At 45.2% G+C, this 12,665-nt stretch overlaps 3 protein-coding genes across 8 annotated transcripts in view; 2 read left to right on the top strand and 1 right to left on the bottom strand.

The window, feature by feature from the left end:
• lrrfip1a (leucine rich repeat (in FLII) interacting protein 1a) overlaps positions 1-7,184 on the top strand; it is a 23,972-nt gene extending 16,788 nt beyond the window's left edge. For 3 of the 6 annotated variants that reach the window (XM_086122973.1, XM_086122975.1, XM_086122976.1), the window contains 4 exons: positions 122-269; positions 1,082-4,191; positions 5,582-5,631; positions 5,790-5,901. In XM_086122973.1, coding sequence (XP_085979099.1) covers positions 122-269; positions 1,082-4,191; positions 5,582-5,593 — 3,270 coding nt within the window. In that variant the 3' untranslated portion in view covers positions 5,594-5,631; positions 5,790-5,901. Of the gene's footprint in view, positions 1-121; positions 270-1,081; positions 4,840-5,581; positions 5,632-5,789; positions 5,902-5,978; positions 6,059-6,145; positions 6,251-6,633 lie in introns of those variants that run through there. The other 3 variants (XM_086122978.1, XM_086122974.1, XM_086122977.1) reach the window with 2 other exon arrangements.
• tyw5 (tRNA-yW synthesizing protein 5) lies at positions 7,109-10,037 on the bottom strand. The gene is made up of 8 exons (XM_086122979.1): positions 9,626-10,037; positions 9,307-9,461; positions 9,151-9,220; positions 9,039-9,083; positions 8,672-8,809; positions 8,516-8,603; positions 7,850-7,966; positions 7,109-7,713 (listed from the first exon to the last, which is right to left on the bottom strand). Exons 1-8 carry the CDS (start codon positions 9,704-9,706, stop codon positions 7,436-7,438), a joined length of 972 nt encoding a protein of 323 aa, XP_085979105.1. The 5' UTR covers positions 9,707-10,037; the 3' UTR covers positions 7,109-7,435.
• Positions 9,964-12,240, top strand: maip1 (matrix AAA peptidase interacting protein 1). Its single transcript, XM_086122980.1, has 5 exons — positions 9,964-10,513; positions 10,632-10,703; positions 10,820-10,946; positions 11,215-11,365; positions 11,652-12,240. Exons 1-5 carry the CDS (start codon positions 10,154-10,156, stop codon positions 11,728-11,730), a joined length of 789 nt encoding a protein of 262 aa, XP_085979106.1. The 5' UTR covers positions 9,964-10,153; the 3' UTR covers positions 11,731-12,240.
• Positions 12,241-12,665: the final 425 nt, after the last annotated feature.

Consider the following 12,665-nt stretch of genomic DNA (forward strand, 5'->3'; position numbering starts at 1 on the left):
TATGTACTTCCTTTTGTACCGCTACTCATTTAAGCAACAGCTTTTAGCTGAATGTTGCTGTTTATATTGGAGTGATATCATTTGATTTGAAGCTTATGATAGCAACTTTTTTCCCTCCCAGAAACACGGAATAGTCCTCGGACCCGATCCGAGCCTCAATGGCGATACCAGTGAGACGGAAAGGGACGTTGCCACCAGCGGCGGCGATGCCGCTCCCCAGCAGGCTCAGGCTTCGCCGACCTCCCCGTCGGAGGGCAACGGCATGCTCGGTAAAACACACTTGGAAACGGAGCATCTTTACTCTTTTGCATGGCTTTGCATGAGCCCAACTGAAGATGTTCATTTCCAAAAGGTACAGTTTGAGTCAATTGAGTTACAAGTAGCCACGGAAGAAATTAAATAAACCCTTGAGTCAAGGTGCCACCAGACATGACATTTAGGCCAACCATTTTCGTACGGTGCTCATTTGAATTCTAATGGGTGTACTTTTGGACTAACATCTTTAAGTTTTCATGCTCTTTTTGCCATGATGAGTGCTCAATCATACCTTTTGCATCACATCCCAGTCTGTTAGAATGACATTTCTTAGTTATTTGGACTATCTACAATATTTAGTCCAGCGAGTCAAGGCTGTAAAAAGAGCGTGTAGTTTCTCTAAGTGACCTTCTATCATTCTCTGATAAAAGGTTTTGCAGTAAAAGTGATTTACTTTGAGCATTTGGGGCTGCATTTCAACTGTTTTATTTTCAAATCTTTCTATTTTTCCTCTTTTCCCTCCTTGAACATCCACAAAAGCTGTGAATGTTACTGGTGTCATGCGGTGTGGTGACTGAGGTAACTTGTGCTGCTGTACCGACACCACAAAGATGTTCTGCTTATCGTCAAAATGTCAGTCGCGGTCTTTTTGTCCACCTCTCGAGCTTTCCCTTGATGCTCCTCCTCCTCCTCCTCCCATGCGGTTTTCTGACTCAGCCCGGTTCTTCGCCTTGTCTTCTGCCGTCGCTCTCCTACTGAAGGTTTCTCTTGAAAATGTTGTCTCCGTTGGGCCTCCTATCACAGTATGCTCTTCATGATTTCTCAGGAAGCTCAGAGGAGACTCAGTTGAGAAGTAGAGGAAAGGACGAGGTGGATCAAGAACAGCCCGGACAAGTGTTTGAGCAAGGCCAGATGAGTCACCTGAGCGCCGATAGGCTCTCGAATGCTGATGAGGCATCAAGGCCCGTTCATGAAAATGACAGTTGCCTTAGCGGGGACTTGCAGATTGCGCTGGCAGTCCCAACTGCCACCGATCAAATGGTTCTCAGGTCCACAGTTCAAGAAAACGCAACAAGTCCTGCGGAAACGGATCCACAAATCAACTCTGATTTAGAGGAGACGGACGCACAAATCATTGATAATATTGAAGAGAGCTCCGATGACATAATTCAAACACAGCCAAACAAACACAAAACCAATGAGGAAGGTCATTTGACAAAGACGGAACCATCGCTAGAAACTGTGAAAGAATCGCGCACCCAGGAAGAGCATGAAAAAAGTTGCCAAGTAGATGTTCACAAGTCAGAATCGGCTCACCGAGAAGAAATAAAAGATTCTGAACCAGGTCTACAAGTAGACGTTGTAGATTTTGACTCTTGTCCCCAGGAAGACCTACAAGAATCTGAATCATGTTCTGAACCTTGTCCCCGTGGACAAGGTGTTAAAGACCCAAAATCTAGCCTCCAAGTAGTCAAAGATTTTGAATCAAATTCCCACGAAGAGGACATAAACAATTCCGATTTATGTCACAGAGTGGATGCCCCAAAATTGGAACCGTGTCCTCAAGAAGACACGCACGATTCTAAATCCTATCCTGAAGCAGATGTCCAAGATTTTGTAGACCCACAAGTTCCAGAATTGTGTCTCCGAGTCAATTCTGATTTGCTTCCTCAAGATGGTATCCAAGGTTTGGACTCAGTTCCCCCAGTAGATGTTCAAGATTCTCAATCTTGTCTTCAAGAAAATAGAACTGATGGCGCACATGTTGACTCATGCCCCCAATTAGAAGATATCAAAGATTCCGAATCATGTCCCCAAGTACAGGTCCTCAAAGATGCGCAATCTAGTCTCCAGTTAGATGTAAACGATTATGAATCGCATCCCCTCCAAGGAGACAGAAAAGATCCAGAATCATATCCCCAAAAAGAATACACAAACGATCCAGAATCTCGTCTTCAAGTAAATATAAACGATTCTGAATTACGTTCCCAAGTGCCTGTGCCTGAGGATTCTGAACCTGGTCTCCAAACAGTAGATCCTAAGTCCAGCACTGAGCCGCAGCATGAAACCGCTGAGGCAAGCAGCGATGAGGGAGATAAAAATGCCACCAAGCCGGCGGCACGTAAGAGTGCTAATGCACGTGGGAAAAAGAAAAAAAAGAAGAGGAGAGGCAAAAAGAAAGGAGGCTCCCTTGAGGAACAAAATCACCAAGAAAATGTGACGGCTCATGCGAGCGTTCAGATGGCAGGCGTGACGGCAGATTTAGGAAAGGATGAGTCTGCTGCAGACTGCGGCAACGACGGTAACGCCGTTGAACGCCTCCCTGAATCAGTTGTCCATCGAGTAGATGCATCTGACCCGGTGGATCACACGGAAACCTCAAATGATCCCACGGAATCCACAGTGGAGCAAACGCTCAATCCGAATGAGCCCGACGTACAGCATTTGGACACTGGGAAAGTACGGATCCCTCAACCGGAGGCCCCCGCGGAGACTTTTTCGCTCACTTCGCCACTCGTTCGGACAAAAACGGATCATGATGGAGAAGAAAGTTTGGATTCTGTGCAAGTGCGGGAAGGATGCGTTCAGGGGTCTGAGCCGGAGGCGGGTCACAGTGGCCCTGATCTTTTGGAGAGTTGTGACAAGGACTCCGTTTTAGATGAGACCGCGACGGTTGACATTTCAGGCCACGGTGACACAAGTTCATCAGGTGTTGTCCATAGTGAATGTGAAACAAGTTCTGAAACTACAAACTGTAATAAAGAAGACTCGGGAGCCATGTCAGAAGTTGAAAGCCACGGTGAAACGGCTCACTTTGAAGCTCTTGAAAGTCAGAATCCGATGTCCGTGACGTCACCGTCGGAGCCGTCTGTTGGGGTAATTCCTGATACCGTTGAGGATTTTGAGAACGCTTTGGAACAGAAAACTTTGCCAAACCAAGAAGATCAGGAACCGGAAGCAGAGTGCGAGTACAGATTCAGAGAGGAACATCAACACCTGTTGGAAAATGAGCAGTTGTTCGATTTAGTCAAGATGGAGAATTCCTTGTGCGACCTTGACAACGGGGAGATAGTCTTGGAGACTCAGGCCGAAGCGATTGCTGACAAACGGACATTGGCGTGCGAAGAGGGTGTTGACGCTGCCTCAGACACCGAGGTGCAGACCCCAGAGTCCGAGAAAACCCGATGTGAAGTCAGTCCTGAAAAATGTCCTCCTGCAGAGGAACATGAGCAGCGTGAAAGCAGTCAAGGTGACCGGGAAGTCCCTGCTCTCGACACCCACCGACAGGACGGGGAGGAGGATGTCGATGATGAAGATGAGAAAGGGCAGTCCTTTGACTTTGATGACATGGATATAGACGAAGCCATGGAGATGGAGACGCTCGAAAATCCGCAGCGGAAGGAAGTTGAGCTGGGACCTGAAGAAGTCCTGTTAGATGAACTAAATACTGATCGTGACAGTCATGCCGAAAAGCAAAAGGATAGAGAGGCGTGTACGCGTGACGCCGCACCAGAGAATCCAGAGCAGCCGGACGTTGACGTGGCTGTTGGAGTCCTGCCAGATGAATCCAGTAACAATAATAACAGTAACATTGAAGAGCCAAAGGACAGCGAGGCTGTCGCATATGTCGCCACACCAGATAACATCTTGGTTGACGTGGAATCCGCACCTGAACATTTGGAAACTGTAGACAACATGAATGAACAAAGCCGCGTGAAGGAGAATAGCGAGTCTTCCAACACCGGAGTATCGGAAACCACGGACATAGACCACATCCCACCCGAGGCTCCGCCTTTAGCGGTAGAAGCGTCGGTTGCCGTTGAGAACCCGCGAGATTTAAGCGCGACCCTCGGCAACCGAGAAACGCCGCTCTCTGGAAAAGATGGGAAGAAAAATGGAAAGAAGGGCAAGAGCAAGGGCAGAGATGACTGCAAGGTGACTTAGCGCTTACAAAACAAACGTACAGTGTGATATTCTTTTTGTTTTAATTATTATTTCTTAATTGGTGGATGTGTAGCTTTTGAATGGACATCATGAAGTTTTATTTGTTTGCCAGTTGTATGTGCGAGAAAAAAAATTATATCATGCTGTTGATCGTTTTGGGTTCACATTTTGTTTTCTGTTTTTTTGTTGTTGTTTGTTTTCATTATTTAAGGACCTGTTCAGCTCTTTGCGTTGTAGTTAACGTATACAAAGTTGAGAAAAAGACTGAATGTTGTCGTTTTTCTAAGCAGGCCAAAATGAAACGTGTTGTCTGCAAATTTCATCCGTAATGTTGCCTGTGTCGGGTTAGTATTTTGGTTTGGATTAGCATTGGCCTCGGAGGTTTGGGGCTGCGGTATGACGTTTGCATTAAGATCAGGGTCAGTAGTTAGGATTCCGGATGGAGTTTCAACGTACGGTTAGAGCCAGAAATTACGGTTGGTGTCAGGAGGTTCAAGGTTAGGGGGTCTCCTTGAGGTTAGACTGGGCTTAGGTTGACGGCATGCGTAAACCAATGCAAGCTAAAGGTCACTTTTTATTGCACTTAATGAATGCTGGCCATCCAGAAAAAAAAATAAAATGAATGCACTCATGTCATAACTGGGAAATGTTGTTCTTCAAGCATTTCATTCTGTACAGTGAAAATAGTCACCGTTCAGCATTTTCAAATTTACAATCATGAGCAACCTATTGCTGGAAAAAAAAAATCTCCTTCGGAAAAAAAAGGAACTAAATTGTGACTTTTAGCGCCATCTGCTGGATTTGTGATACTGTTGTTAGGTTTACTTTGCTGATCCAGTTGGCCTGTAGTCCCGAACATTTATTAGTCTGTTTAAATGCCAAAAAGTGAGTTCAATGACTTGGACTGTTTGTGTTAAAGTGCGAGTGCACACATTTGCCTTGGCCCCGATTCCAAACTCCTTAAGGGAGGGGTTTCAGTTATTTGGAGATTTTCCCTCTTCGTGACCGAGCTCATTTGACACCACCAATAGCGAAGCGGTGACTGTATTCTTTTGAGAGTGTGCTGCAGTTGTCTGTGCCGCGTGGCCTCCTCTCCTGAGTTTGTATGCATGTTAAGCGACCTCCCTCACGCTGCGCTCCATCAACCCCTCCGTGGATGCCTGCACTTTTTGCATGCATCTGCCTCCCAACCCAGCACCCCCTCACACCGCACCTTTGGCTCCACCCACTCCCGGTATGTTCACTTATTTCTCCTTGTGCAGTTGTGATTTGTATTTTCATGTTCATCCCAAGACATCCCCGATGCTCTTTGAGGCTTGTTGCTGTTTGTTTGTTCTCAAAACTTTATTTCTACCCCCCCCCCCCCGCCATATCCTCTCAGAGATTCGTCTGAGGAAACTAGTGGACGAGCGTGAAAAAATGATCGAGCACGTAAGTTGACATTGCTTTATCTGATAATATGAAAAGAATAAGTGGTTTAAATACTCCCAGTAAAAAACGGCAACTAAACACCGCAAATTTCCAGGAGGTAAAACTCAAGTAGGTTGTCGTGATCTTCCATGTTCGTTTTCTTCTCGCTGTGTTTTCAGATGAAGAAGCTCAAAGCTCAAGTGGACCAGAAAAATGGCACCGATGGCAGTTGGAGTGCAGAGAGTGAACTTTTGGAAAACGGGAATGATCCCAACATCATTGAACTGCAGCGTAAGCATGCGCATCAATCAAGGTTTTTTTATTTCTTACTTTTTGCAATTCAGTCATTTTGGGTGTTTGTTGTTCAGGAGATTCCAGCAGGCAAATAAGCGACATGAAGTTCAAACTCGTAAAGACTGAGCAAGAAGTGACTGCATTGGAGCAAAATGTAAGACGATGGCGATTATTTGTTCCAAAACCAAAGGAAATTACTTTTTGACTATTTTATAGAGCCTGTTTTGTTATTTTTGCACAGGTGAGCAGACTTGAAGGTCAAGTGAGCCGCTACAAGTCGGCGGCTGAAAATGCAGAAAAGGTGGAGGACGAGCTCAAAGCCGAAAAGAGGAAGCTGCAGCGAGAGGTACAAACTTTATTAGAGTCAACCAAACACAGAGACCCAACCCCGCCAAATGTTTAGCATCGCCCGGATTAATCGATTCAAACCCCAAATACCGCCTGAACTATGATCCCAAAATACTTTTATCATTTCACACTGATTTTCCAGCGTCACCCTGAAGAATACATAGCGTCCAGTTTGGATTTTGAAATCATGTAAAGGAAATGCATGTCTCCTTTGCAAACCACACTGGTGAATCGCTATTCTGTGAAAATTGGTGATATACATGTACAGTATGTATTTTTAAAAAAAAACCCCAAAGTTATTAAAACACAATCTTTAAAGTAACGATTCGCACCTTGTAAAGAAGAACCACATTGAGCCATCTGCCCTCTGCCTCTTCGTAGTTGCGGTCGGCACTGGACAAGGTGGACGAGCTGGAGTCCAACAACAGCCACCTCAATAAGCGATTGGAGAAGATGAAGTCCAGCCGCGGCATGGCCCAGACTCCGTAGCGAACGCCGTACGTCTCGTGTGCCATCTCTCATTGTGTCCGCTAAGACACCAGGAAGCTGCTTTTGAGCGGAAGCTCCACATGAAGGACGATGCTGAAAAGTCGCCCGCCTTTCTTGCCTTTTGTTCACCGTAGCGTCACTATCAACTTTTTTTTTTCAAGAGTGAATGAGTGAGCCTGTGTGCGTGTGTGCTTTCTGTGTGTCTTTGTAAATGACAGCGCACATTGCCGAGTGTTTTTGTCTTTTTTTTTGCTCACGCTGCATTTCACTGCCAAACTCTTTAGACGATACTGAAGAAACGTGACATCCGGGACTCAAAGCAGTGAAAATGTCAGACACTGGGGCAGATGCTGCCTCACTGTTTACAAAAAAAAAAGCTTTAATCATGAATGTGTCATGCACACAAGAGTTATCTCTGTGCAATAAAGTGTCCAAAAACTTTTGATGCAATTTTGCCATTTGCCCCTCACCCATCATGTTTTATCAAAGACACAAAAAAAGGCTCGAGGAGGACCCATGTCGGACATTGAACAGGAAGTCAGCCATTTTGGTGTGAAGCCGCAAATTCCCGGGGCCATCCTTTGACCATCTCCGACGAGGGAATTTCACCAAACGAGCCAGTCAGAAGCAGGTATCCGAAGCCGATGGCGACACCAAATCGTCAAGCTTTCCTATCCCACTGCATGGAGTAAAATCACTCCGAGGCCACCTGTGGGCTTGAGGGCCAGTCGCAAAACGTCCGCTCTCGGATTCGCTGAATCATGCGGCGACCGTAAAAGTCGCCATACTCTGGCGGCAGTTCGTCAAGACTGCGCAGCGCCCTCTCAAGGGCTTGAAGGGCGTGACTCGCAGCCAGGGGGTCTTTGTTGCCGTATGGATCCTTTTTGTCGTAGCTGTCGGCAGGGAGATGGCGCCAGAACACGTTGACGCCCACACCAAACTGGAGTGCCAGGGTGTTGTGGAACCACAGGGCTGCCAAAGCGCACACAAAAAGGATTATGTGCCAGTCCAGGGTCAACTGGGATAGGCTGCAGGGCACCCACAACCCGAATGAGGACAACAAAGCACTATAGCAAATGGATGGCTGGAAATACTGAAGGTGTTTTACCAGGAATGAAAAGCAGATCTCCAGGCTCCAGCACACATTCGTATCGCACTGCCTTCACAAACTCAGGATACAAGTTCACATCTGGTGAGTCAATTTCCAAGACCTCAGATTTGTCACCTAAAAGCAAAAGTAGCAAGACAACCCAAAAGACGTCACTTTTATTTTATAGCTTTTTTTAATGCCCCAAAACAACCCTCGAATGTGCCTCCATATGGCTGCTCCAAAGGAAAATGGCAGATTTTTGTTTCATTTCTGGGTTGGGTCCTTGAGACCTTTCCTTGTCCGCTCAATTTACATGATTTGTAAAGCTGGGGTTGGGCTGATTATTTTTGATCCCTTTTACAGGGGAAAAAAAGCCTTGAAATGATCATCAGACTTTAGACATTCATGCACACGTCAGATGCCAAAGAGTTTTTCCAGCGTAGGTCCATTTGTGTGTCCTGTTTTAGTAAAACTAGTGGTGCGTGTGGATTCTCCCCAACTTTCCAAATATATTTGTGCCCAAATTAAATGTTTAATTCAAATGTATTGAAATTTTAAAATCAACTGATCCGTTCTTGGTATTTATTTTTTCCTTGTACCACTAGAGGGAGCCCACACATCTCATTTGGACAATCGCTGAAGAAGAGCAACGGAAATCAATTCATTGTATCATAGCGTACTTGCCTCTCAAATAGAGGTGCAATGCATCCTTCGGGCTGTAAAGGACCACTCTCTTCCTCCCCGTCACCTGAGCCAGAAGGTTATCCATCACCTGAAATGTTTGAGGCTCAGAATCTCAAAAAGCCAAGCTGACTTTCCCGCCTTGGCTGCTGCACTCACGTCGTAGTGGGTCCACAGCTGCAGACGGCGGGAGCTGATGCGAAACACGCTGGAGAAAAACTGACCCCGCTCAAAGAAGTTTGGGATGTGAAAGTCCTCAGCTAGCTCGGGAAACTGTTTATGCAGGTCAGCTGGTTCCTGGGAAAAGACGACAAAGGCGGAATGAGTCAAATCACACGCAAGCTTATGGTATCGTCCTTCGATCCAGTAGACAAAGTCAAAATCTATCGGACGAGTTAACCTGCAAATGACCCAAAAATGTTTGCTTGAAACTGGCAAACTCTCAAGTGGTTTAAGGTACCAGTATGGCTTCTTGAGACCTGACAGAACGTTAAAAGATCAAATCGGCATTTTTTTATCCGAGTACCTTTCGGACATCTTCTCCCAGGGACCGAAGATAATAGCTCTCGTCCTAGAATGAGATTTAAGATTTTAGAAGACATGTGATTGTCACAGGGCGAGTGTGTATTCAGGCGTACCTCACACAAGAAGAAATCTGTGTGTTTCTCCTCAGACGTCCGCTTCACAAACTCATCGAACGAAAGCGTCCTGTCACCCGCCACGAGGTATGTTGACGACTTTTGATGATTGTGTTTCAGTCAGCTTTTTTGTGAGCAGGTGAAGATAAAGCTCACCTGTACACAAAGTTTTTTTGAAGAAAGTTCATCTGCGGCACGCTGGAGACGTGGATCTTCACCTCCTTGTGACCTCCCTTCTGGGCAAGATACTCCACAGTCCACTTGTCCACGCAGGGACCCAGACACACCCCTCGCAGCACGGCAGGTTTTCGCTAGAAAAAAAAAAAGTTCAAATGCTAACACGGAATATGCCAACAACCTGCAAGAAAAGCAATGCTTATTCCGAGGCATATTGTGCCTTAGTGCACATGTGCTAAGGGCTAAAAAAAAGTGTGTTTACAGCATGCTAAACCTTAGTAGTGAGTGGAAATGTTACCTTTGGATATATCTGTCGGAGAAAAACATCCCTGTCCACCGCTGTAAACACTGGTACAGATATTTTCTTCTGAGTCGCCATTTGAACAGAAACTGTAACATAAATGGCATGTACAAAACAGTACACTGTTTTTGTGTAACATTCATAATATCCCGCCAGCAACAATACTTCCTCGTATAAAAACGGGATTCAAGGTGAACCCCAAAATTTGAATTCAGTAGCATTTATATCAATTCAAGTTATTAAATTAAGTCTTTTCGGTGTGTTTGGCAATCAATAAAGCCAAACATTCCAAACAATCGAAAGCGGAATATACGAGAATACGGGGAGGAAATACGGGTGTCGCGTAACAAATGTACTGACAGAAACAGCAAGCAACAAAAACATCCTTGTCTTCAACGCAGAGTTAAATGTGCCTATGCAATTTGAAATAATTTAAATGGGTGAAATTTTAATTTTGTATATTTGAGAAAAAAATAATGTGCTTATTAACCGATAAAACCCAAATACTAGCCGAACAACAGCCGGATGATCCAAATTGACGGGTCGGAAGTCCGTCGAGACAAGATGGCGCTCTTCATAGTAAGAAATTGTTCGAAGTTGTCGTCGTTACGCGACTTTAGTCGCTTTACAACCCACGAAAGTGTCCACCTAAATCGGTGTATAAAATCCCAGTTATGTGTCCTCTCCCCTACCCGGGCCAGAGAATCGGTGGCGCTGCGTGCGTACAGCTCCGACAGTCGTGAACCAAAATCTCATCAAAAGGTGTTGGTCGTCGGCATCCCGAATCCGTTTATTTGGCTCCGGACACGGGTCTACTACTTCCTCATCAGAGCCTATTTTGATTCAGAGTTTAACATAGAGGAGTTTACGGAAGGGGCTAAACAGGTAAGTCGGATTTTATTAAATGCACTGAGTGCACTATAACGTCACACAATACCACTGGGTGGCTTCCGCGCAAGCTTTCTATTTATATATCGTTTTCCTGTGTGCTGTTTGTCGACAGGCTTTTTGCCATGTTTCCAAGCTGCTGTCCCAGTGTCAGTTTGCTGCTCTCGAGGGCCTGGTGGCCAATGATGTAAGTACGGGGCAACATTTTTGCAAGCTTGAAGGAAGGAACCCTCCCGGTATTCGGTGCGTTTTAAAGGTGGTCTCTTTTTTTTCTTTTTTTTTTGTATTACCTTTTTGGCTCAGTTAATCGGAAAGCTGGAGGAAAAGTGCAACCTTCTGCCACCGAGCCACAAGACGGCGCTGTCCGCCCAGCCCGACGAGCTTATGTACACCACGCCGGGGGACGTGGGAATCTACTACGATGACAAGGGTAAGCCCGTAAACCAATCAAATCTCCTCGATGGTTTTCAGCTTCTCTCGCCAACACAATTTCCGAATCCCCTCAGGCATTACTTTGCTTTTAGCGTCGAGTACAACCGACGGCATCTGCAATGGTATTACCTCTTAAAGTTTAAATAACCCGAATTTAAGAAATAAACTCTTCTGCGTAAGTTTAATTCAGGATTCTAAATGCTCTTTCCTGCCTTGAAATACTGAAATGAGAAGACAGTATGTCGCTTCCCATGTCGTCCAACCAGGGCGAAGGTTTGTGAGTATTTTGATGCGCTTCTGGTACCTGACCAGCGCGCGTCTGCCCGATGACTCTCTGGAGGGAACTCGTACGTTCCAGATGGCCATCGGAGGAGATGGGGAGGCGGAGAGCAAGAGGCTGCTCACCGCTAACTATGAGTGAGTGTCAACAACAGCAATGATCACGTGACAGCTGTATGCCCCACACCCACCTGCGATTGTTTAAAATCTGTATTGAGAGACTGACTGAATTAAACCTTTATTTTTTAGATACTGTAGTTTTACTCCTCCCACACACTTTAAACATATTCAAACATACTAAAACGGTATTCCGTAGTGCCTGTTAATGATTGTTTCAAATTGTAGCGCTCACTTATTCAACCCCCCCCCCCCTTTTTTTTTAACTTTTGACTGTCGATGTTTTCACTTTTTGGAACACTTACAGATTTCAAAGGGAGTTTACCAAAGGTGTGGCGCCAGACTGGACAATTACGCGGATAGAGCACTCCAAGCTTTTAGATTGAGGGTTATTGCAAGAAAGAAAACCCTGCGGGAACTCCTCAAAAAAGCCTGAACTTGAATGAATGCATCCGCAACATGTTGGTGCGTACCGACTGCAGCGGTTCAGGACCTGACTGGAGGATGTTCTACAATTATGAGGACTTGTGTATGTAGTTCCCATTTCCACCCATAAAATGAATATTTTCATTTAACCTTTTGGAAATGCGCTGCGTGCGTCTTGACACACGGTCACTTTTGTTGGCCCTTATGTCAAGTTATGTTTTGGACGGTATTGATGATTTTAATAGCTGTTCTTGACGTTTGTTTATGCTTGCCATTTTCACCCATATAATCATAGCCTTAATGGAACCATTTTGACATATCAAGACACGAGTTGGCCTTGACACATGTGTCAAACCCGCAGCTCCTGATGATGGTTCACTGACTGAAGGCAGTGAGTTGAAACGGGTGATCTCTCATCAGTGAATCTCATCTGTTTAAAAGAACATCAATAAATCAACTGGTTACAGACACTGGTTAGTGGCTCTTATTTACACACGATATGATGGTTAGGTCTCTATCAGTAATAGTGGGATACAAACTCGGTACACACCTCAAATGATTCATTTATACCAACTCACTTGAGTGGATGGCTCAGCCCAACCAGAGAGTGAAAGAACTGTAACTCAACCTCCTCACTGTGTCCTCAACTTTGACAAAAGGTAGCAGATAATGAATATTGAAAAAAATATGATCATCAAGTTAATAGGCAGGTGAATTGCTTTTAGTGCCTATCTGTTTCCCGGCGAAATTAGTGTGTTTAAGTTAGAGGCTCTAACTCTGTCTTTGCAAGTTGGCGTTTTATGAAGTTCAACTCACCGTTAACGGATTGGTGTGCCACATGCAATATGGCGGACGGGGGTACGTATCTTGCAAAAGCCAGCTAAGAGCTTTTTCG

This window comes from Hippocampus guttulatus, chromosome 11 (genome assembly GCF_054856545.1).
Source record: "Hippocampus guttulatus isolate MCC_2025c chromosome 11, RoL_Hgut_1.0, whole genome shotgun sequence".
NCBI lineage: Eukaryota > Metazoa > Chordata > Actinopteri > Syngnathiformes > Syngnathidae > Hippocampus > Hippocampus guttulatus.

Bases quoted from the DNA above. Each gene is read 5' to 3' on its own strand.
- tyw5 (XM_086122979.1), bottom strand. From the start codon at position 9,706: ATGGCGACTCAGAAGAAAATATCTGTACCAGTGTTTACAGCGGTGGAC. The intron at 9,084-9,150 runs GTACGCCTGAAT...ATCTCATTCTAG, and splicing joins CAGATTTCTTCTTGTGTGAG to GACGAGAGCTATTATCTTCG. The intron at 8,604-8,671 runs GTGAGTGCAGCA...CAAACATTTCAG, and splicing joins AGCTGTGGACCCACTACGAC to GTGATGGATAACCTTCTGGC.
- maip1 (XM_086122980.1), top strand. From the start codon at position 10,154: ATGATCCAAATTGACGGGTCGGAAGTCCGTCGAGACAAGATGGCGCTC. The intron at 10,514-10,631 runs GTAAGTCGGATT...GTTTGTCGACAG, and splicing joins TTACGGAAGGGGCTAAACAG to GCTTTTTGCCATGTTTCCAA. The intron at 10,704-10,819 runs GTAAGTACGGGG...TTTTTGGCTCAG, and splicing joins AGGGCCTGGTGGCCAATGAT to TTAATCGGAAAGCTGGAGGA.